General features: G+C 38.7%; 1 protein-coding gene across 1 annotated transcript in view; it reads left to right on the forward strand.

Annotated features, from left to right (window-relative positions):
• The first annotated feature begins 34 nt into the window (after window positions 1-34).
• TULP3 (TUB like protein 3) overlaps window positions 35-24,669 on the forward strand; it is a 57,134-nt gene continuing 32,499 nt past the window's right edge. The window contains exon 1 of the mRNA XM_028121129.2: window positions 35-152. Within this exon, the coding sequence (XP_027976930.1) occupies window positions 112-152 (41 nt within the window). The 5' untranslated portion in view covers window positions 35-111. The remainder of the gene's footprint in view (window positions 153-24,669) is intronic.

Genomic DNA, 24,669 nt, shown 5'->3' on the forward strand with positions numbered 1-24,669 from the left:
CAGTGCAGGGTGCGGTTGCTAGCGGCCGGTGCTCGGCTGTTTGCCAGACTTGCCACCCTAGCGGCGGCGTCGGGGCTCCTGAACTTGGTTGCCACTTCCTGAGCCGCGGGGATGGAGGCGTCGCGCTGCCGGCTCGGACACCGCGGGGACAGGTCCGAGAGGGGTGGTGGCTGGTCTCGTTTCGAGCGGGGCGGAAGGACGGAGTGAGACCGTGGCGGTCCTCCGGGAGCTCTGAAGAGAGGGCGGGGGGCTCGGGTCGGGAGGGACGGATTTGGCGGCAGGAGGCGAGTCTTCTGTCCCCCACTCCGCGGTGGAGGATCCCCTTTTTACCGGTGAGCGGTAGAAGGCAGCGGCTCTGCAGCGTTCACCGAGAGCAAGGACTTTGTGTTCAGGTCCTTGCTTGGGAAACTCTTGGGGTTTTCGTTACGAGCTCGTGTTGCTCTCTGTGGGCCTCGCTTACTCACAGTGTGTTAGTCCTGCTCCTCACGCACCGCCCGGCAGTGTCATAACTGTGGTGGATGAAGTCTCTCCCGGGGGTGTCGAAGCGTAAGGTTCGGGGTGATATTTAATCATTTGCTCTAATGCCATTGCTTTTGGCAGGCGGTGCTGAATTCTGGAACGGAGTCCGAGGGCCGAAAGTGCAAAACTAATCTTTTGCTTCTATCTCCTTTATAGTAATTCTCTTTATTTAGTATTGTTCGTCTTACTTGCAATGTACCATACCCCTTGTTTGCGCTCCTCTTTCCTGCCTCCGCCAGAGGGAGAGCCTGGGAAATAAAACAATCCGAAATCACAGTCTGTCAATTTCTTGTTAGCTAGGTTAATGAAAAGTTAAGGGGGAGCGGCATGAAATCATTGGCTTCAGACTTTGGCGCTGAGGATTGAAGTCATACACGCCAACAGTATTCCCCGCTTTTTATTCCATTACCGTGGCAAATAAAGATGTAGCCTGTAAGGAGTCTATTTAGATTAGTAGATATTTAAACAATTCTAAACCATTTAAAAACGTCACAAGGAGGTGTTGGGCATGGAGAACACCTATTTTCCCCTTTCGTCAGATTTTACTTACGTGATAGCTGCGATCTGAGAGATTTGTTCACTGCACTTTCTTTTTTTCAAGTTGAGAGAAAAATAACCCACGTTTACCGGTATAACTGTGGAAGTGCTAGGAGGATGTAAAGTTAAAATTCAACGTCTTCGTTGAATTCAGATGGTATATGTTCAGTGTGGGCATTCAATAACTTAATTGAATGAATTTACGGCAATAAATTTCTTGGGTACCAGATTTTGGATATATGACTCATGATTTTGGGGGGAGGGGGATTGACTTTGAAACTGAGACCAGGAGGCAAAATGGTTTTTAATTTATTGGACCTGAAGTTTAAAGGGATAATTTTAAAGTTTTTCTCTCTTTCTTCCCAAAGAAAACTGCCCTTTAATTTAAAAACTGACATCAAAGGAGAGTGTGAGTCACCAAATGTTTCTTCTGCCCTAGGTAATATTAAGTGCAGTTTGTATCACTGTTTTAACTCAGTTTGTTGCTGAGAAGGAGTGGAATGTCTCCTATTTTGGCTTCAGGTTGTATGCTTAATGTTTTTGATGAAATACATCGATAGAGTTTTTGGTATTAATACCTTTCGATGTGAAGTATAACATCTGACTTTTAAGTTTCCTGTGATTTTTTTTCCTTTGAATTTTACCATGTTTCCTTTGACTTTTTACCATGAGGCAGATTTCTTTTCAATGAAGTGGAAAAATTACTAACAAACTTCAAATATTTTTCCTATTTCTGAAATATCTAGTGAAAATTGGAATTTGAAACATCACTCTCAGGACCTTTGTTGAAGCTAGGTATTTTATATTATAGATTCCCTACCTTGAGCTTTCTCTGGCTTTTTGTCCCTGATAGAGTTGAAGGTATGGTGAGAGATTTCTCGGTGTGATGTGACCTTGTGACCCAGTTGACTAAGGAAGTCCTAGTCTGTGGTTTATCTATGTTTTCTCTTTAGAAATATGAGCAGTTTTAATAGCTGGAGGTTATGTATTGTCCAGGCTTGTTACCGTCTCTGACGTTCTCTCTTTTTTGAGGATTTATTTATTTATTTTAGAGAGTGTGTGTGCCCGTGAACGCAAGCGAGCAGGCGGAGGGGCAGAGGGAGAGAATCCTGAAGCAGACTCCCTGCTGACCTGGATCCCCAGGACCCTGACAACATGGTCGGAGTCAAAACCAAGGGTCAGCCACTTAACCTTCTGCACCATCCAGATGTCCCTCTCTTTTTTGAATGTTTCATCAGATCAACTAATTGTTGGCAAATAGAGACTTACCCGGTGCTTAAATATATTCAGAGTAACTAATCCATGACTGCAGTATGTTTGGCAGATATTGAAAGCTCCTAATAACATCAAACATGCACGTATTTTTCCAAATGTGAAAGCTACATAGAGACCTGGAAAGGAGAGGATAATCCTCTGCAGTAAACTTTCTTCTTTCTGACAGACTCAGACATTTTTTGGAATAGTTTTTATTTCTGACTTTGCTTGTTCTTTCCTATGGAAACTCTGCCGTTTTCCCTGCATCTGTGCCCATTGAAAGAAAATGCTAACGTTTGTTCTTACTAAGGGGAAAAGTATGCTTGAATTACTCAGAGGCAGAGTTGAAGTTGCTTTGCTTCTCCATTTTTGAGAATTTTAGGACTAGAAGGGGCCTTGATAATTCCCTTCATTCTCCTGTTTGAGAATAGTAGAATTGGCTTCTTTCAAACTAGAATTTCCTGTGCTCTGCTTGTGCTTTATTTGCTTTATTTCCTCCGAATCAATTCACTAGAAGTAAGCTCTTTGTTCTACTAAATTTATTCTGCCTCCTCAGACGTCCTTACTGTCAGTAATAATGAAGGCTGCAAAATGTTCCTGGCCCAGTTAAGGCTTAGATCCACGTATGCCTGAGAGAAGACGCCCTGTCCACATGCTGATCGATGTGATGTCTTTATTTACCCACTTTAATCCCTGCTATGAGGGCTTGATAATGAGGGTTGCCATCTCTGTCTCTCTGCCTTAGAACTTCTGGGAAAACATAAATGATGAGTACTGTGTCATGTGAGTCACAGAACCTCTGGAAGACCACGGTTCTGAAGAGGATTATAGTAATACTTTTATTGTTTATAAGATGGCATTTGCTTTTTTACCACATGGCATTGTGGGAGGCGCTGGAAACTTCCACTGCGTTCCTGAGTTCTAGTCCCAGCTTTTTCACTCTCTGGCAGTGTGATCTTGAGCAGCTCATCTACTTTTTTGGCTTCAGTTTTCTCCTTTGGAAAATGGGGGCTTCTTTGGATTCCCTCAGTGATTTATAACGAATTAATAAAATGACATATATATTTTTTAATAGCGTATGGCCCAAATTTCAAAAGATACAAAATGATATTCAGTGAAAAGTATGTCTTACTGTCTCCATGTCACCTTGTTCATTCATTGATGGACATCTTAGGGGACCTTCCAAAGATACTGTGTTAAATCTATAAATATTCCTTTCCCACTCCTAAAATTTGATGATTTTGAGTTTTAGGGTAAAATATAATCCTCTAAACCCTACTATCTACTTTCATCATTGACAAGAGGTGTTTTTAGAATATGAACTATAGTTCCTGCAAGTTTTTTTTTCCTGTGGTAATTAAAGTATAGAAAATAGGACCATAAGTAGTATTTTTCAGACAGGCTTCTAGAAGAATAAATCTTGCTATTCAGCTTTTGAGGAAGAAACTTCAGTATATAGTTTGCCTTTGATTTTAGGTTTTAGAATGTAATCTGTTTAATAGAGGATTGACTTGTTTCCCTATTGAAACATGGTGTAATTTTGTTATGGCAATGGCATATGAGCTAGAGTTTGTTTTTTTTTTTTTAAAGATTTTATTTATTTATTTGACAGAGAGACAGTGAGAGAGGGAACACAAGCAGGGGGAGTGGGAGAGGGAGAAGCAGGCGTCCCACCGAGCAGGGAGCCCGATGTGGGGCTCGATCCCAGGAACATGGGATCTTGACCTGAGCTGAAGGCAGATGCTTAACGACTGAGCCACCCAGGCTCCCCAAAGTAGGAGTTTTTTTGGCTGAGTAAAGGTCTTAAGCTGTGTTGTTTTAAAAGGGAAGATCTGTTGAAATAAAATAATCAGTGATAAGGCTTACATTTGGGTATCCTTTGCTGCCTTCATAGTGTGTCACTCATTTGATCTCTTTTGAGCTTCATAGCTCTGAAGAAAACAGGGCTGGTGTTGTGGCCTTCCCCATCTTATAGGTGGGGAAGTTAAAAATGAGAAAGGATGTGATATACCTAAGGTCACATGGCAAGTAAATGATGCAGTGAAAAGTAAAATTCGGAAGTAAAATCCAGGCTTTTGACTTCTAGTCCCTCTTCCACACACCCCCCACCATGTATTATCAAAATACCTATTCCACATATTCTGGATGCCATTTTTACAAATAAATGATAACAGTGGATACTGATTACGTTCTAACTATTTTTAGGATGAGCAGTTGAAGAAATCAGACATTTTAGCCAAGTATTAATTTCATCCAATGGAAAGGGAATGGAAATATGTCTTTGGTATCGTTAGGCAAACAAATGCACTTTCATCTTTATCCAAGAAATAGAAGGGGAATAAACATTCCTGAAGAGAGAAATGTAACTGTGAGGAAAGGAGAATCAGGCAAAAGGTAGAATGAGCTTAGATCTGAGTAACATCCCTTTTTAAATCTAGAAAGAAGAAATGAATTCTTTGACTTCTGAATCAAATTATACATTTAAAATAACCTTTCTGTTTGGTTCACTCAAAAGAATGTTTTCTGTGGAACATGCGAAATGAAGAGGGGTTCACTCTAAAGTAATTTTTCTTGCTGCATCATTTGGGGCCAAATGAATGATTAAATCAGTTACCAACTTTTCCTTCTCATTGCCTCTCTCCCCCCAAACAATTCTCCCTTCTTTCTGAAGGAAAGAAATGGGCCCACTAAATGGGCCTCTTAGGAAATGGATTTTCATTCCCTAGCTTCAATTATGTTAGTTCCAGAATTGTGGCAGTCATTCAAGTAAGAGACGGCTGAGCCTAGAATACTAACATTTGTCCTCAGATGAGGAAGGTTTCAAAGGAGTCTTTTCTCGCAGTTCTAATTTGATCTTCATGTGCCTTTTCCCAGAAGCAGTGTTTTGTTCTAGCCACAGGTGCTCTTGGTGGCTCAGTACATGTAAAAACACAGCCTTCCAGTACTGACATTTGGGATTGGGACAAGGTGAATCTATTTGTCAATTGACTTAGAGAAAATTACTTTATTAATAGCTATTGCCCCACCTACCTGACACCAGAATCAGTTCAGACAGTGAAATCTGATGACTCCTTTTCACTATGTAACTAATCAACTCCTCCCATGGGTTTCTTCAGAATCCACTCACTGGCTTAGAAATTCTGCTACCTGAAAATACCAAATGAACTGGGATTCTGACTGTGAAAAGATACTCGGCAGACTTATTGAAATATCATAGTGTGAAATTCCGGAGTGTGCTGACCATTGGAGTATATGTGGTTAATGGTGCAGTTTAGCATGCTGAGTTGTTCCACTTTTTGGCTATTTTGAATAACGTTGCTATGAACATTAGTGTCCAAGTCTTTGTGTGCACATATATTTTCATTTCTTTTGCATATATACCTAAGTGGAGTTGTTGGGTCATATGGTAACTCTGTTTTACAACTTCAGGAATTAGCAGACTTGTTTTCCAAAATGGCTGCAACATTTTACATTCCCCGCAGCCAGGTGTTGGGGTTCGTTTCTCTACATCCTCGCCATCACTTGTTATTGTCTATCTTTTTGATTATAGCCCTCCTCATGGATGTGAAATAGCATCTCATTGTGCTTTTGATTTGCGTTCCCTTAATGATGATTAATTGAGCTTTTTTGTGTGCTTATCGATCATTCTTATATTTTTATTTTTATTTTTTTTAAAGATTTATTTGAGACAGAGAGAATGAGAGAGAGAGAGAGCGCGCGCACATGAGGGGGGGAGGGTCAGAGGGAGAAGCAGACTCCCTGCCGAGCAGGGAGCCCAGTGCGGGACTCGATCCAGGGACTCCAGAATCATGACCTGAGCCAAAGGCAGTCACTTAACCAACTGAGCCACCCAGGCGCCCCCATTCCTATATTTTTAGAGAAATATCTGTTCATTTACTTTGCCTGTTTTTAAATTGGGTTGTCTTTTTATTAGTTAGTGGTAAGAGTTCTTTATAGGTATTCTGGATACAATTCCCTATCAGATAAATGATTTATAGATATTATCTCTGTCAGTGGATTGCCTTTTCACTTTCTTGATGGTGTCTTTTGAAGTGCAAATGTATTTTATTTTGATATAGTCCAATTTATTAATTTTTCTTTTTATCTCTTTTGTTTTTGGTGTTGTACCTAAGCAATCATTGCCTAGTCCAAGTTCACAAAATTTAGTCGGATGTGTTCTTCTAAGGTTTTTAAAGTTTTAGCTCTTATATTTAGGCCTTTGATTCATTTGGTGTATGCTGTAAGTGTCCAAATTCATCCTTTTTGCATGTGGATATCCAGAACCATTTGTTGATAAAACTATTTTGAACCTATTTTTTAAAACTGAAGTGTCATAGACTACTTTCCAACTTAGTACCTCTAGATCTACCTTATTCTTTTTAATGACCACAAAGTATTATTTTCATAAATGTATGTTATTAGTTGCTCGCCTGTTGACAGACATTAATATTATCTTGGGGGGGTTCTATTGAAAACAATGAAAAATAGCATCCTCGTTACATGTATCTTTATATATTTGGCCTAGTATTCTGTAAACTTTGTATGTTTGGGGATGCAGAGTTTAATTTTAGTAGGGGCTGCTAAATTTCCCTCCAAAAAGGTTATAAACTTTTTCTTCAGCAGACTGTGAATGCCCATTTTTATATATTTTATTTATTTATTTGAGAGAGAGAATGAGATAGAGAGAGTACATGAGAAGGGGGTGGGATCAGAGGGAGAAGCAGACTCCCTGCTCAGCAGGGAGCCTGATGCGGGACTCGATCCCGGGACCCCAGGATCATGACCTGAGCCGAAGGCAGTCGCTTAACCAACTGAGCCACCCAGGCACCCTGAATGCCCATTTTTAAAGTGAAGCAATTACCATTCATTCTTGTTGCTCAATCCATTATATGTACAGATTGAGTACATAGTAGGCACTTAGTAAATATTTACAGGTGATAAAGATGAGGGCAAAATTGAGGGGCTACCTGCAATTTGGATTAGAGTCACTTTAAGCTGGTCATTGAGACAAAGAATATAAAGCCAACTAATGCAAAATTCAGCAGCTAAAAGAAAATTGACATATGAAAGTAGGAACAAAGGTAGCCAAGGTTATGTAGGTGACATTCTTATGTTCTTTACAGATTAAATAAAGCATATTGTTTGTGGAGTCCAAGATGTTTACTGGCAATTATGATAAAGGATTGCCACAAAAACTGTTCCAGAAGTATATAATAAAAGAAATTTTGATTGACAGGTATAAGAGTTGTAGTTAGCAAAATATAATTAAATGTATGATGGGAAGATGTACCACCTTGGAAGTGCTAAGATTAATCATTGTTGTCTCTCAAATGTGGTTTGGTAAGAGAATTATCAGTACATTAAGTTCAAATTTAAGAATGTATTTGAAAATCACTGCTTCCAGCTTTTCTGATATGGAGTGATGATCTCAGACTGACTAATCTTGGCCAACAGAACTGAAGGTCAGCTATGTAACAGAAATGACACTATTGTATAGTGTGAAACATTGTCCCGCTTAAGCTCATAACTGACAGAGGAAATAAAGGAGAAAACCAAAGAACAGAGCAGAAGTCTCTGTCATCTCTGGTAATGCGTATGCTGATAGGGTAGGTACTATTTTATTAACTGTGAAAGGTACATCCACAGTTTTAAATTAAAAATAAAGTTGTTTGGGCGCCTGGGTGGCTCAGTTGGTTGAGCGACTGCCTTCGGCTCAGGTCATGATCCTGGAGTCCCGGGATCGAGTCCCACATCGGGCTCCCTGCTCAGCAGGGAGTCTGCTTCTCCCTCTGATCCTCTTCCCTCTTGTGCTATCTCTCATTCTCTCTCTCTCTCAAATAAATAAAAAAAATAAAGTTTTTTCTTTGAAAAATGATTTTTGGTTTACAGTAACTTTTGTTCAAATTATTTCTCATAGTTAGGCAGTGATCTTTTATCAGTTTCTTTATTATTTTCCATAGCCATACAACTATAAGATGGAGACAGTAATATCTAATTTTTACCTACTTTGGAAAGTCCAAAAGTAAGAGATGATGAATTAAAATATTTCTTTAAGGCATAAGTCAAAGGACTTTTTTTCATCTAACTTTAAAATTCATTTGTTTATCAAACGTTTGTTTCACATCTTCCATGTTCTAGGCATCACGTGCCATGAACAATGCTGAGTAATGTTAGAAAGTACTGATGTTCGTTAAGTTTCTTTTGTAATTTTGCTTTTCTTTTGAGTGTTAGAGGTTTGTCTCAAGAGTCATAAAAGAAATGACTATGCATGTTGCTTAGCTTATCAGAGGCACTGTTTTGGCAACTGCTCTATGGTAGTGAAAGCAAGAGAAGCCCCAGAGAAGCTTAAGCTTAGAGTGCATCTCCTGATACCACAGCTTATAGCAGAAACGCCCTATATAAGACACTGACGTGGATACATTTTGCTTCATTACCCACAAGCTTGCACTCTAATCAAAAGTATGCACATACCCCTTAATAGATCCCTCCTAAAAGTGTCAACTGTCTTCCTAAAACTGAGCAAGTTGCTCCTGTGGGTGTTCTGGGGGTTCATGTTGCTAACCGGGATAATGGCATCAGTTTTGATTTCTAGTTGAAAAATAACCAACAGAAATTCTCAGGGTTGTGAATTCAAGACCCACATTAGGCATAGAGCTTACTTAAAAAAAAAAAAAAAAAATTTAGGGCCGCCTGGTTGGCCCAGTTGGTAGAGCATGCAACTCTTGGTCTTGGTCTTACCCACATTGGGTAAGAGATTACTTAAGAAATAAAAATAAAAGGGGTGCCTGGGTGTCTCAGTCGGTTGGGTGTCTGCCTTTGGCTCAGATCATGATCTCAGGGTCCTGGGATCAAGCCCCTCATCCAGCTCCCTGCTCAGCGGGGAGTCTCCTTCTCCTTCTGTCCCTCCCCCTTGCTTGTGCTTGCCCACTCTCTCTCTCTTTCTTTCTCAAATGAATAAAATCTTTTTAAAAATTCTAAAAAATAAACAACAAAATCGACAGTCTCTTTTATCTCATTTTAAAATGCAGCCATTAGGGGCGCCTGGGTGGCTCAGTTGTTAAGCATCTGCCTTTGGCTCAGGTCATGATCCCAGGGTCCTGGGATTGGTAGGCATGGGGCTCCCTGCTCCGCGGGAAGCCTGCTTCTCCGTCTCCCACTCCCCCTGCTTGTGTTCCCTCTCTCGCTGTGTCTCTCTCTGTCAAATAAATAAATAAAATCTTAAAAAAATAAAATAAAATGCAGCCATTTAAGAGCTTTCAAGTGCTTGGGTCGGCAGCACATGTACTAAGCCTTCGAGATACTTTGAGCACATGTAGCAATTAGTGGAGATCAGATAAGTGTGCTTATAACTGAGACATTGGGTTGATTAATACATAGCAGAACATTGCTGGCTTCTATATTGATTTCAACCATTTATAGTTTCAAATTGTTTTATTCTTAGTTATATTTAGTGGGCTAAGAAGTTGACTTTTAATATGTATATTTTAAATGTCTTTACATGGTACTGTTGTGAAAAAACTCAGCTTTTTCCTTTCTAGATGAGGGAAAACCCAGTCCCTTTCCTACTGTGTGTTCCTTTCCTGCTATGTGTTTCTTCCCTGTGTCTCTCCTTAACTTCTCACACAGAACACTTCACTTCTGACATTTCTGGTCCCCAAATGTGTGGGTTTTTTTCCCCACAACAAGCAATTCTCTCTGACACCACTTGGGTGTCCTACAATTCAACTGAATTCTGACACTATCTACCAAGATAGTTTCGGATCCCACAGGTTAAGGGCTTGGTCCTACAAGACTGCCCCTCCCCTGCTACCTCCATTCTTCAGACGTCATTCACAAGCTGTTATCACCTGTACTTCTGACCAACTGGCTATAGACGGTAGGTTCCAAAAATCCCCTCCTTGGGTTCAATTAATTTGCTAGAGCAGCTCACAGAACTCAGGGGAACACTTAATGTTTACCAGCTTATTAAGGGATATGATAAAGGATGTGGAAGAACAGCCAGATGAAGAGATACATAGGGCAAGGCCTGGGAGGGTCCCAAGCAAGGAACTTCCATCCCAATGGAATTGGGGTATCTCACCCTCCTGGTGTGGTTGTGTTTGCCAACCTGGAAGCTCTCCAAGCTCTCCATTTGTGGGATTTAATGGAGGCTTCATCAGATAGGAATTATCAATCATTTTCAGCCCTCCCTTTTCAAGAGAATGAGGAGCAGGGCTGAAAATTCCAAGTATCTTATCATGGTTTGATCTTTCAGGTGACCAGCCCTTCATAGGTACAAAATTCAAAAGGATTGAAACAGTACATAATGAAAAGTAAAAATGCCTCCCTTTCCCCTGCCTATTTAGTTTTCCTCCCTGAAGGCAACACTGATATCAGCTTACTGTGGATCCTTCCAAAGATACTCTGCATTGCAGATGAAAGATATGTATATATTTTTTTCTTTCATAAATGGTGGTAAATACTCCCCAATTATCGGCACCTTGCCTTTTTTCAATTAGTAAAACATCTTGGAAATTGTTCCAAATCAATATCTCTATATTTCTATATTTTATTCATATCAGTGGTTTTTTTTAAACAGCGGCATGGTATTCCACTGTATGGATATGGTCTCAGTCCCTATTGATGAACATTAGAGTGTACTATCTTGTTATTACAAACAGTGCTACAGAGTCATATAAAGTTTGTAATCATATGGGCCGCCTGGGTGGCTCGGTTGGTTAAGAGACCAACTCTTGATTTCAGGTCATGCTCTCAGGGTTGTGAGATTGAGGCCTGTATGTCAGGCTCTGCGACAGCCTGCTTTGGGCTCCCCACTGGCTGTGAGGCCTGCTTAAGATTCTCTCTCACCCTCTCTCTCTCAAAAAAAAAAAAAAGTTTATAATCATACTGGACAGTTGGCTAAAGTTGGGAAATCATAAGTCAATAAAGAGTATAAACTGGCCTAAAGAGTTTCTCTAAGAGTGTAAGTTGCATTCGTTAGTGATCAGAAATTTTATATTTCATACCAACGTATTTTTAACATTTCAAAAACTAATGTTAGAGTGGGCACCTGGGTGGCTCAGTTGGTTAAGCGACTGCCTTCGGCTCAGGTCATGATCCTGGAGTCCCAGGATCGAGTCCCGGTATCAGGCTCCCTGCTCAGCAGGGAGTCTGCTTCTCCCTCTGACCCTCCCCCCTTTCATGTGCTCTCTCTCTCTCTCATTCTCTCTCCCTCAAATAAATAAATAAAATCTTAAAAAAAACCCCTAATGTTAGAACAAATATGTGATGATTGTACATAATTGAACTTCTTATTTGTTGAGGGTAAAGATATAATGAAACCCTAGGAGCTATTGGAAGGTTAGAGTGGAGAGAGGGAAAGAGTGGGACTTGTGTTTGTTACTTTTTTTTTCTTACTTCATTGACACTATTTCTGATAATTCCTTATGGAAGTTTTACTGTAAAAATCACTGCCTCCTCTTTGATGAATTATACTACCAGAGGCCGCACATTTTATTTGTAGTTGCTTGAATGTATTGAGTCCCCATTATTATTTTATAAGTAGTAGTAGACCATTTTATTTTGACACAAAGATTTTCTTTAACATTTATTAATGTTCGTGTCATTAAATATAAGCTATTTTGAGCAGTACCTATATCTCAAACTCTTACATAACACATAAAGTAGAGATTCAGTAAACCATACGGATTTAATGTGTGCTTTCTATGTACCTGACACTATTTTAATCATCTTCTTAATTTGTTCAAATCTTATATGGTCATATGAGATATTATTATCGTTATGTTGTGCATGGTGGGCAGAGTTTAATAATTTGTCTGAGAGAGAAAGTAAAGGATCTGGGATATTAAAAAGCCAGGGAATCTGGATCCAGAGGCTGTCCTTGAAACTATTCCTCTGTAAAGTTGATTGACTTTACTTTCATTCTTAGATGTTTTATGAGATCATTATAATTATCCCCTTTGTTAGGGAAGGAAAATGTAGAGAAGTTAAGATTGTTTGCACAGAGTATGTTTATGGAAGGGAGGCCTAAAGTTAGGGTATTGATAGGCAAAGATGCCTGCCGGAAGAGGATAGATTTTTATCTTCTGGACTTTGAGTGGCAGAAGTCCATTCTGCCATTCATTGCTCAACATGTTGAGCAATCACTGGTTTGACTATGGTTTAAAGAAAGCAATTTATATGTTTAAGTAAATTGTTCTTGTCCTTTCTGTTTAATCTGTCAATGTAGTGGCTTTTTTATCTTTCCATAACAAAACAATTCACAAGGAAGGGTGGGTTGTTTAAAAATAAAATAGAATTGAGGTAGCAGGAAACAAGAATGATTATTCACTCTGCTCTGTAGAGAGGGATTGTATTATGTGTCCACGTCAGCGCCAGAAGAAACTTCGCAGGAGTCATGAGCATTATGGTCGGCTTCACTAACTGAATTTCACTGGTTTTTAAATTCAATTTTAGGGTGCCTGGGTGGCTCAGTTGGTTAAGCGACTGCCTTCGGCTCAGGTCATGATCCTGGAGTCCCGGGATCGAGTCCCACATCGGGCTCCCTGCTCAGCGGGGAGTCTGCTTCTCCCTCTGACCCTCTTCCCTCTCGTGCTCTCTATCTCTCATCTCTCTTTCTCTGAAATAAATAAATAAAATCTTTATAAAAAAAAATAAATTCAATTTTAGGATTCTTGTAAATATAGTGCAGTCTTGCAATGCTCTTTCTTTTTGATATTTTATCATCTGACATCCCATAGAAAGGGGCAAAATTCAGAATGATGTTGTTCATTGAAAGAATTGGTCAGGAAAAAAACAGAAGGAAGCCTCAAGAAACAAAGACCAGGTACTATATTTGGGGGAAAAGAGGAATCTCTTCAATGGTGTTAGTAAAGGTCTGATATTTATTAAAGTAAATCTTGGCTGAACAACTCCAGGGAGGTGGGTAAAGTGGGGACTTGGGGGTGGATACATGTGGGGAAGGAATGCTTCCCTGTTCCCTTTTCCTCGGTTTTTCTGGTCTCTGATTCATCTGCATCTTTTCAGCAATTATGAGTTCACACCCATATTCACATTTATAAATGTTTATCATGTGCATATAAAATAATGAAAATAGCTTATATGTAGTTTGTCAAAATTCTGATTTCTTTGTGACAAATGCGGTATATAATTTCATAGGTACACATGCCAAAATTCCTTGGCAGTGGGAAATGAAGTGAAGAATTTCACAATATGACAAAAATATTATGACTCAGTGATTGGGAGTAAATGTATTAAAATTTCAGGTGCATTCACTTGAAAAGCATATGGGAAATTAAGGCTTTTCACAGGAGTTCTAGAGGAAACATTTTAAAAAGAAATTGTATTTTGGGATGCCTGGGTGGCTCAGTTGTTAAGCATCTGCCTTCAGCTCAGGTCATGATCGAGCCCTGCATCGGGCTCCCTGCTCCGCGGGAAGCCTGCTTCTCCTCTCCCATTCTCCCTGCTTGTGTTCCCTCTCTCGCTGTGTCTCTCTGTCAAATAAATAAATAAAAAATCTTAAAAAAAGAAGTTGTATTTTGAAAGGGTCTCTAAAAATATGGAATACAAAACATTACTTTGCGGGGCGCCTGGGTGGCTCAGTTGGTTAAGCGACTACCTTCGGCTCAGGTCATGATCCCGGAGTCCCGGGATCGAGTCCCGCATCGGGCTCCCTGCTCGGCGGGGAGCCTGCTTCTCCCTGTCACCCTCCCCCCTCTCATGTACTCTCTCTCTCTCATTCTCACTCTCTCAAATAAATAAATCTTTAAAAAAAAACAAAACAAAACATTACTTTGCATTGGTTGATGGTATAGTTGAAGGGTATGCTAAGAGGGTGAAAGGCAGTGTCTTTTTTCCTACAGAAAGTTACCTGTTTATGGAGTGTTTATATGCATCTATATTTTTTCTTAGATCGCCACTCTTTGTCCTTTCTAAAAGAAAGTTTGAGTTAGAGATGGCAGCTGTAACTACCTATCAGCTTTAGGTGTCCTAGTATTCTTGGTCCCAAATAAAATGTAAAGTATAATATCCTTTCATATAGTGATTGAGAGTATAAAATTTGGAGCTAGATTTCCTGGGTTTGGATCATGGCTCTACCATTTACTGATTGTGGGACCACAGAACTTAGCTGTGCCCCAGTTTCCCCAACTGTAAAATAAAAGTTGAATTACTTCAACTAAATAACCAATACTGAACTCAGATCTCAGATCTCTCAGAGCCAGTTAAAAATCCCAGGAGAGTTTGATTACTTCCACTTATATCAGTGTTTACCCCAGTCTGTTAGTTTATGGCCATGGAGACAGGGCTATCCAGAATAAATAAGCTGTACAGACATGATCCAGACATTCTGTCTTGTCAGAGATAAGGGATTATTTTGGCAAGGCAGAAGCTTAAAAACACAGTATTGATGCTATTTTTCTTTTAAAATTAAAGATTTTATTTTTTAGAGCAGTTTTGGGTTTGTAGAAAAATAAATGGAAGTACAGAGAGTTCCCATATAGTCCCTCATCCACCCCACCCTTTTCCAATATCATTAACACTTTGCATTAGTGTGGTACATTTGTTATAATTGATGAGCCAGTATTGATATGTTGTTATTAACTAAAGTCTGTAGTTTACATTAGGATTCACTCTTTGTGGGTATTTTCTGTGGGTTTTGACAAATGTATAATGGCATGTATCTATCATTACAGTATCATACAGAATAGTTTCACTGCCCTAAAAATCCCCTGTGCTCTACTTATTCATTTCTTCATAGATCTTTTTGTTGTTGTTGTTTATTTTTTTTTAAATACAAGTATAATGAACATACAGTGTTTTGTTAGTTTCGGGTGTACAATATAATAATTCAACAATTCTGTACATTTCTCAGTGCTCACCAAGATAAATATACTTAATTCCCTTTATTTCACGTCCAACCCCCATCCACCTCCCCTCTGGCAACCACCAGTTGGTTCTCTGTATTTAAGAGTCTGGTTTTTTGTTTCTTTTTTTGTTGTTCATTTGTTTTGATTCTTAACTTCTGCATATGAGTGAAATCATATGGTATTTGTTTTTCTTGAACTGACTTCACTTAGGACTATACCCCTCTAGGTCTGTTTTTACTATTTCTAGAGTGTTGCCTTTTCCAGAATGTTATATAGCTGGAATCATACAGTATATACAGCTATTTTAGATTGAATTTCTTTCACTTATCAGTATATCTTTAAGGTTTCTCCATGTCTTGTGTGTGTGTGTGGCTTGATAGCTCTTTTCCTTTATCACTGAATAATATTTCATGGTATGGATGTACCACAGTTTGTTTATCCATCCACCTATTGAAGGACATCTTGGTTTTGGCAATTCCAGCTTTTGGCAATTATGAATAAAGCCGTTATAACCATAATAAAAATATTCATGTGCAAGTTTTTGTGTGGACAAAAGGTTTCAGCTTTTTGGGTAAATATTAAGGAACACAACTGCTGGATCCTATGATGAGAGTAGATTTGGTTTTGTAAGAAACTGCCAAACTGTCTTCCATAGTTGCTGTGCCATGTTTTACATTTCCTCCAGCAATAAATGAGATTTCTTATTGTTCCACATCTTTGCCAGCATTTGGTATTGTCAGTGTTTTGGATTTTAGCCATTCTAATAGGTATGTAGTGGTAACTCATTGTTTTTTTCTTTTTTTCATTTGCCGTTCTGTAATGGCATATGATGTAGAACATCTTTTCCTATGCTTATTTGCCATCTGTATATCTTCTTTGGTGAGGAGTCTGTTTAGATCATTTGCCCATTTTTTATTGGCTTGTTTTCTTGTTGAGGTTTTTGTTTTTTAAGATTTTTTATTTATTTATTTGACAGAGAGAGACACAGCAAGAGAGGGAACACAAGCAGGGGGAGTGGGAGAGGGAGAAGCAGGTTTCCCGCTGAGCAGGGAGCCCCATACAGGGCTCGATCCCAGGACCCTGGGATCATGACCTGAGCCGAAGGCAGATGCTTAACGGCTGAGCCATCCAGGCATCCCTTATTGTTGAGTTTTAAGAGTTCTTTATATATTTTGGGTAGGACTCCTTTATCAGATATGTGTTTTGTAAATATTTTCTCTCAGTTGACATTGTTTTTCACCTCCCCTCCGCTTTTCTTTTCTTTTTTAAAGATCGTATTTTCGTATTTATTTCCTTATTTCTTTATATGAGAGAGTGAGAGAGTACAGGCAGGGGGAGAGGGAGAAGCAGGCTCCCGGCTTAGCAGGGAGGCCTATGTGGGGCTCAATCACTAGGATCATGACCTGAATTGAAGGCAGATGCTTAACCGACTGAGCCACCCAGTTGCCTTGGTCTCTGCTTTTCTATCGTAATTTCCTAGTTGGCAGAGCTGCAACTGCATTGTTCTTGTTGGTCAGTGAGGTTCAGTATCACTAAGTGGTGACACTTACATAGGCTTCCCAGCAAGATTCTCACATATGTATCATAGGATATAGGAAATTGTAAACTTCCTTTTTCTAATATTTTCCCCCCAGATATTAATTATTGCACAGGTAACAGAGGAACAACAACAACAAAAAAGGGACGGCTACCCCAAATTCTAATATCTGTTCTTCTTTTGCTTGTATTCTCTTTACTTGTCCATGTGGGAAGTAGTAAACTTGATTACTTTTTGAGGTTACCACAACAATTTGCCACCTTTAAAATTTATTTTTATATACTTAGTATATAAACTTAGCTAGTTAAATAAGAGACCCATGTTTTTATGTTTCTCTTATTAGTAAGAAAATGGACGTTTTGAAAGATTGTGGAAATAACTCAGTAAATCAGTAGTAGAGTGGAGAAGAGACCCTCTTCTCTCCTGTCTACTTATTCTGTTTTCAAATCTATTAGAATTACTGTTACTGTTACGTTAGCACCCTGTCCTTGCTGTAAAATGCTGATGCTGTCTGGATGGACTATATTGCCATTATAGCCTAGGACAATCTTTTTAAGCCCCAACTTTGGTACTTGAGACGTCTTTATAAGGATACAGATAGTTCCCCAATTTATAACTGTATTAATGTTCTGAATGTTGGTATGAATTGGTTGTTTGGCATTTAGGGTGTTTTCCCATAGAAAAATCTTTGCCTTGTTCCTGATCTTAGAGGAAATGCTTTCAGTTTATCACCATTGTGTATTATGTTTGCTGTAGACTTTTCATATATGACTTTTATTATGTGGAGGTAGTTTCCTTCTATTTCTGTTCTATTAACTGTTTTTATCTTGAAAGGATCTTGAATTTTGTCCAATGCTTTTTATACTATACATCAATTGTTTTTGTTTCTTTTGTTGATGTGTGCCTGTTTTTGAGAAGCAGGGTTACAGAGGGAAAGAACAGGGACTTTGGTGTCTTATATATTTGTATGAAAATTTGGTTTTGTTTTTTCTAATTTATGTGACCTTAAGCTTGGCTTAGTAAATTACTTAATCTCCTGGAGCCACCTTTTTTCATCTATAAAATAAGTAAAATAATAGCAACCTTACGTGGTTCAAATGAATAGTAAGATTTATATGTATAAAGGCCTAAGCACTCTCCCTAGCAAATAGAACCTTTTCCTTTCCTTTTACCTCAATGACATGAGTTTATTATTGTATTTCTGTTGTTGTTAGGCTTTGAGTTCATATTAATATTATTGGTTGGGGTTCATATTAATATTATAGTTTGTTTTTACTTTTAAGGAGAATTGTGAGGAAACTTGTAGTAGACTTAAAAAAGAACAAGATGGTTAAATTTAAAACTATTTTAAAAGGCAAAGTTAAAATATCTGTGGTGTTAGAATACATATGGTCAAGGGATAACTAAATTATAAGAATTTATTCAGAATATGACTCCAGTATATCAAACAAGCAAAGGATTTAAATTATTGAAGAGAGACTTTGGACACTAAATAATTTTTTATAACCTTGAGCAGGTTAATCTAAATGTGGACTACCAAGAGAGATAATTTCCATTTTATGTATGATCAGCACTGATCATACTGCTGGTGGAAGTATGAATTGATGTAGTTTGTTTGGGAAGTTAATTTGGCAAACAACTAGTCATACCCTTTGACCAGTCTTCTCATTCCAAAAAGGATTTAGGTCTACCCTTAGTAATCCTATTTCTGGGAATCTGTCTCAAAAAGAAACCTTGAAATGCAGATATAAGCTTTATTTAAATTTGTTTTATTTATTTATTAATGAGGTATAATCTCTATACAGTAAAATACACATTTTAAGTGTACAGTTCAAGGACTATTTTATGTTTATATATATCCCTATGATGCAGCTATAGAACATTTCTATCACCCAGAAAGATTCCTTGTGCCTCTTTCAAATTTTATCTTTCCTCTACCCTCCACCCCGCAATGGTAACCATTATTCTGATTTCTATCACCATAGATGCTTTTGGTGGTTCTTGAACTAATATAAGTGAAACCATACAGTATATACTCTTTCATGCAAGGCTCTTTTCTTTTTTCTTTTTTAAGATTTTATTTATTTGTTTGAGAGAGAAAGGGAGACAGAGATAACAAGAGCCAGCAGGAGCAGGGAGGAGAGGGAGAAAGAGGTTCCCCACTGAGCAGGGATCCAGGCCTGGGGCTCAATCTCAGGACTCTGGGTTCATGACCTGAGCCAAAGACAGACACTTAACCGACTGAGCCACCCAGGCGCCCCCATGTAAGGCTGTTTTCAATCAGCATAATGTTTTTGAGATTTAACCATGTCGTTTATGTATATTACCAGTTCTTTTTACTGCTGAGTAATATTACATTGAATGACTATACCACAATTTGTTTTTTTGTTGTTGTTCTTCTGGTCTTAGACATGTGATTCTAGCTTTTGGCTTTATGAACATTCTTGTACAACTCTTTTTGTAGGCATATGTGCTAATTTCTTCTGGATATAAATCTATAACACTTTTTGTTATTAAATTAACAACAACTATGAGCGCTGCAGAGCGTGAGGGCTGTGGTGTGCAGCCAGAGTGCGGAGGGCGCACGCTGCCTGCTCTGGCCTGGGGGGCGGCACGGAGGGCAGGCGCCCAGTTGGGTGCCCGGGGCGGCACTGTGGGAGGGTGCGGGGAGGGGGGTGGGGGGGGCAGGGACGGAATGACAATCGCAAAGCTGCCTGCAGTCTCCTCTGCTACGCGTGCATAAATTCACATACAAGCATGAATGAATAACAAGAGAAAATGGTATTGGAACAGTGGGAATCAGCAATTTTGCACAGGAAGCTTTGGGAGATGTTGTGATGTTGTTTACTGTAGTCTGAAGTTGGGACAAAATTGAACAAACAATGTGAGTTTGGTGCTTTGAAAAGTATGAAAGCTGCTAGTGAGCTCTATTCTCCTCTATCAGGAGAAATAAATTAATGAAGCTTTTGCAGAAAATCCGGGACTTGCCAACAAATCTTGTTATGAAGACGGTTGGCTGATGAAGATATCACTCAGTAATCCTTCAGAAGTGGATGAATTAGTGAGTGCAGAAGCATATGAGAAATAATAAACTAGTATGAAATAAAAAATAAATAAATTAGTAACAACATAAATATCCAACAACAGGGGAATAAATCGGTATTGATAAAATATTATGCCGCCACTAAAAATTGTGCTTATAAAAATGAAGGAAAAAGTTTACAATGTATGACTTGGAAAAAATAATGCATTATTATTATGTAGTATATTTTAATTTACTTTTTAATTTTTCTGATGGGAGTAAATTACTTTTCTAAGAAAAAATTTCCTTTTTTTTTTTTAAAGATTTTATGTATTTATTTGACAGAGAGAGACACAATAAGAGAGGGAACACAAGCAGGGGGAGTGGGAGGAGAAGCAGATTCCCCGATGAGTAGAGAGCCCCATGCGGTGTTTGATCCCAGGACTCTGGGATCATGACCTGAGCTAAAGGCAGACGCTTAACGACTGAGCCACCCAGGTGCTCCAGAAAAAATATACTTTAAATTTAAAAATCTGAGTGAGGATCATTGTACTTTAGATATTGTGAACTTTGAGGGCGCCTGGGTGGCTCAGTCGTTAAGCGTCTGCCTTAGGCTCAGGTGATGATCCCAGGGTCCTGGGATCGAGTTCCACATCGGGCTCCCTGCTTAGTGGGAAGCCTGCTTCTCCCTCTCCCACTCCCCCTGCTTGTGTTCCTGCTCTCACTGTCTCTCTCTGTCAAATAAATAAATAAAATCTTAAAAAAAAAAGATATTGTGAACTTTGATTCTGTAGACAGTAGAGGGTAGTCAAGTTAAACTTCTTTTGTATCTTTTCTTGTCTAACTTTGCTTGTATGACTTTTATTTGAATTACAGACGTTTGTTTCCCAGTTGTAGATCAATTATGTGTATCAGGTGGAATAGTTATTCATTCTGTGGTAAAAGAGTCCTTTCCCTTAGTAATTAAAAACATGCAAGTAAACGACTTTAAGTTACTTTTTTTTTTTAAGATTTATTTATTTTATTTTAGAGAGAGAGAGAGGGGTTAGTGAGCATGAGCAAGAGGGGCAGAGGGAGAAGGAGAGAGAATCTAGCAGACTTCATGCCCAGTGCAGAGTCCAGCATGGGGTTTGATTTCACTTGAGATCAGGATGGTGAGATCAGAACCTGAGCCAAAGCAAAGAGTTGGCGTTTAACCAACTGCACCACCGAGGCACCCCTTAAGTTACTTTACTATATCATTAACCTAACAGAGGTAACATCCCAAATTGGCCAGAGCATAGAGAAATAGGTTTTTAACTTGCTGGTAGCAATGTAAATTTATAAAGTTCTATTTTGGGGGAAAAACAATTCAGAAGAATTATAGGCAAGGACTCATAATAGTATAGTTTATAACTTTTGACTTGAAAATTCCACTTTGAAGAATAAAGATACTCATTGCTGTTCTATAGTGACACAAAAGAAGAAGTTCTACATTTAACAGAGGGAACAAGTCCATCTTACCAGTGGGGTAGGACACGTTAACCATCAAGATATGATATGTATATGAATTTTGTCAATAAAAGGAGACACATACATAGATAAAATAATTGAAAAAAAAAAAGACCAAAATGAGTTTTTGGAGTGTTCACAGCAAATCTGTGCATGTGTTGAATTTATAGTGCACTTAAAAAGTCAGTTTTACCATATGATAACTTAAAAAATTAATGCAAACTCAGTTTGAGAAAAAGGAAAAAAGTATATGAAGGTACTGACAAGAATTAGAAATTGATTGTGATGTGAGAGTTTGTAGTATATTGGGATTTTTTTCTGTAAAGTTTTTTTTTAATATTTTAAAAGATCAGCTATACATGTGTATGTGTGCATTTGTATTATGTGTGTGTTTGTGTGCTAAGTCACATTGAATAATAAAGTTCTTACTCTTTCACTGTCAACAGTTTTTGGGAATGTTACTGTTCAAATGGATAGGAAACTGATACAAACATACCATCAGGATATTCAGGATAAGTATAATTTAGAAATGTTCAAAGCACTGTTGAAGTAGAACAGAGGAAATTATTATGGAGAAATTGAGGACTTTTTCATAGAAAAAGTGAGACTTGAACTTAGGGGTGTGTGGGGGTTTTTTTTGTTTGTTTGTTTTAGATTTTCAGGAGCTGTTTATTCAATGGCAGGTCATTTATTCCCATAGAGAAAATTCTTTTTACAATGACATTTTTAAAGAGATGTTTCATTTATCACAGAGTTACTGTGAAGCTGTACAAAGATATTTAGTTATTTAGTCAATATGTATGTTTTATTTAAAAAGCATTACTCCATAGCACTTTTATAGGCTGTGGAACACTGATACGAGAGCTCAGTGTAATAACTAACGCTTACCACAAGATTCCTAAGTCAAGAAGCGAAGCATAGGCTAGGCCCTTTTACTAAGGCAGGGATATACTTAAAAAAAATTTTTTTTTAAGATTTTATTTATTTGATGGGTTGCCTTGGTGGCTCAGTCGGTTAAGCAGCTGCCTTCGGCTCAGGTCATAATCCCAGGGTCCTGGGATCGAGCCCTGCATCGGGCTCCCTGCTCAGCGGGGAGCCTGCTTCTCCCTCTCCCTCTGCCTGCCTCTCTGCCTACTTGTTCTCTCTGCCAAATAAATAAAAAATAAAATCTTAAAAAAAATATTTTATTTATTTGACAGAGAGAGACACAGCGAGAGAGGGAACACAAGCAGGGTGAATGGGAGAGGGAGAAGCAGGCTTCCCGCCGAGCAGGGAGCCCGATGCAGGGCTTGATCCCAGGACCCTGGGATCATGACCCAAGCTGAAGGCAGATGCTTAATGACTGAGCCACCCAGGCGCCTCTTAAGTTATTTTTTTATCCAGAAAATCGTTCCTCTCTCTTCATGTTTTAAAAAAGTTTTCTTCCCTGTTCTTCAGATTGGATAATATCTACTGATATGTCAAATTTTTCCTGTTTCTTTGGATATGGAATAATTTTTTATTGTGTACTGAACATTATGCATGGTACATTGTAAAGACTCTGGATTCTGTTATTTTCCCACGAAGACTTGATTTTTTTTTTTTTCGGTTGGTTTGTTTAAAGGTAGATCAGTTATTTGATCTCTTTAACTGCAAACTGGGCTGGAAGGCAGCAGCTGAAATCTCAGTTTGGTTTTTAGTCTTGCCAGGATTGCTTGGAGTCTGCCCCTTGTGTGCTTGGTTTGAGGTCAACTAGATATTAGGGCCGAGTTTAGTGTGGCTGCCAGAGATAAAGATTTGGGGTTATCAGTCATGGCAATAGATAAATGACATAGGACAGGCCTGTAGATCAGCATGTAACCCTGACTACAATAATGGTCAATGGAAGAGGACGGAAAGTAAAGGGGTGTAAGTATTGTGGAGGCTGAAGCTAATTCCTTGTTCATTCCTGTATCCTTAGTGCTACCTCAGTGCCTGGTATGTAGGGCATGCTTAATAGTTGCTGACTGAATTTAGTGAGAGGAGCAGCTAGGTAAGAGTAGAACTAAGGAGTTTTCAAGAAAACAAGAGAGAGAGTTTCAGTAAGGAGCTGGTGGTTATTTTTTGTCAAGTACTTCAGGCAAGTCAAGCAGGAATGCAAGGTGAAAACAAACTACTATTTTTGGCAATTAGAGGATGAGTTTCAGGAGAATGAGGGAATAAAGCCAGACTGCAATGAGTTGAGAAGTGAAGTATAGTTGAAATAGTGACAGCAAGTGTTGATTATCCTGAAGTTATGTGCTGATGATGGGAAGTGGAGATTGATTAATAGCTTTATAGATAGATAAAGTCTAGGAAGGTAGCTTTTTAAAGAATTATTATGAGCCGAGGAAAGAAACTACTAGAGATGGAAAGCCTGAAGATAGAGGAGTAGTATTCATTGTAATTCTGGGGAAACAGGGGCCAGAATCAGTTCACCAGTATCAGAGTTCACTTTATGTAGAGGAACATCTTCCTCTGTGATAGGAAGAGAGATGGAGCATGTGTATTTTTATGAGTACAGTTGGAGAGGAGGATGAGAATTCTCAAATTGTTACCTCACCTAAGGAAAGAACTCTGTGGCCCTTGGGCCCTCTTGGGAGAGGAGTAACAGAGTAGCTGAAACCTAATTCATATGATATGTTTTATTCTCCAACTTACATACTTAAAAAAATTTTTTTTTAAGTTTGTTTATTTAAGTAATCTCTACAACCCAATATGGGGCTTGAACTCATGACCTTGAGATCAAGAGTCACATGCTCTTCCAACTGAGCCAGTAGGCACCCCTCCAACTTGCATGCTTATTTTTTGTACATATTTTTGAGGCAAGCCTGATCTTAGATCTTTATTTCCAAATATTTATAAAAGGCCCGAAGTATGTGCATGGGAACACATTGGAGTTATATTTAACATTTAATGTGTTGGAGATTTTTCTTTTCTTTTTTTTAAGATTTTATTTATTTAGAGAAATAGAGCAGGAACACAAGCAAGGGGAGTAGGAGAGGGAGAAGCAGGCCTCCCACAGAGAAGGGAGCCTGATGCGGGGCTTGATCCCAGGACCCTGGGATCATGACCTGAGCCGAAGGCAGATGCCTAACGACTGAGCCACCGAGGCGCCCCTGTTGGAGATTTTCCATCATTATAGTTTGCAAAAGCTTAATATATATAGTTTGCATTGGTTTAACATTATATTGACACTCATGCTGTACTTGGAACTGGACTGAATTATTTACTTGTTTAACCCCCTTTGTAGGTGGATTTAAAAAATAGATTTATAATTGACATACATCAAACCCCACATTTGAACTGTACCTGTTGATGAGTTTTGACACCTGTATACCCCTGTGAAACCATTACTACAGTCAAGATAATGAACCCCAAAGTTTCCTTTTGCCCCTTTATAATCCATCCTTCCTTCTTTTTTTTTTTTTTTAAAGATTTTATTT

This window comes from Eumetopias jubatus, unplaced genomic scaffold (assembly GCF_037043125.1).
Source record: "Eumetopias jubatus isolate StellerSeaLion01/CBP00866 unplaced genomic scaffold, mEumJub1_p1.0 scaffold_8, whole genome shotgun sequence".
In the NCBI taxonomy this organism is placed as follows: Eukaryota; Metazoa; Chordata; class Mammalia; order Carnivora; family Otariidae; genus Eumetopias; species Eumetopias jubatus.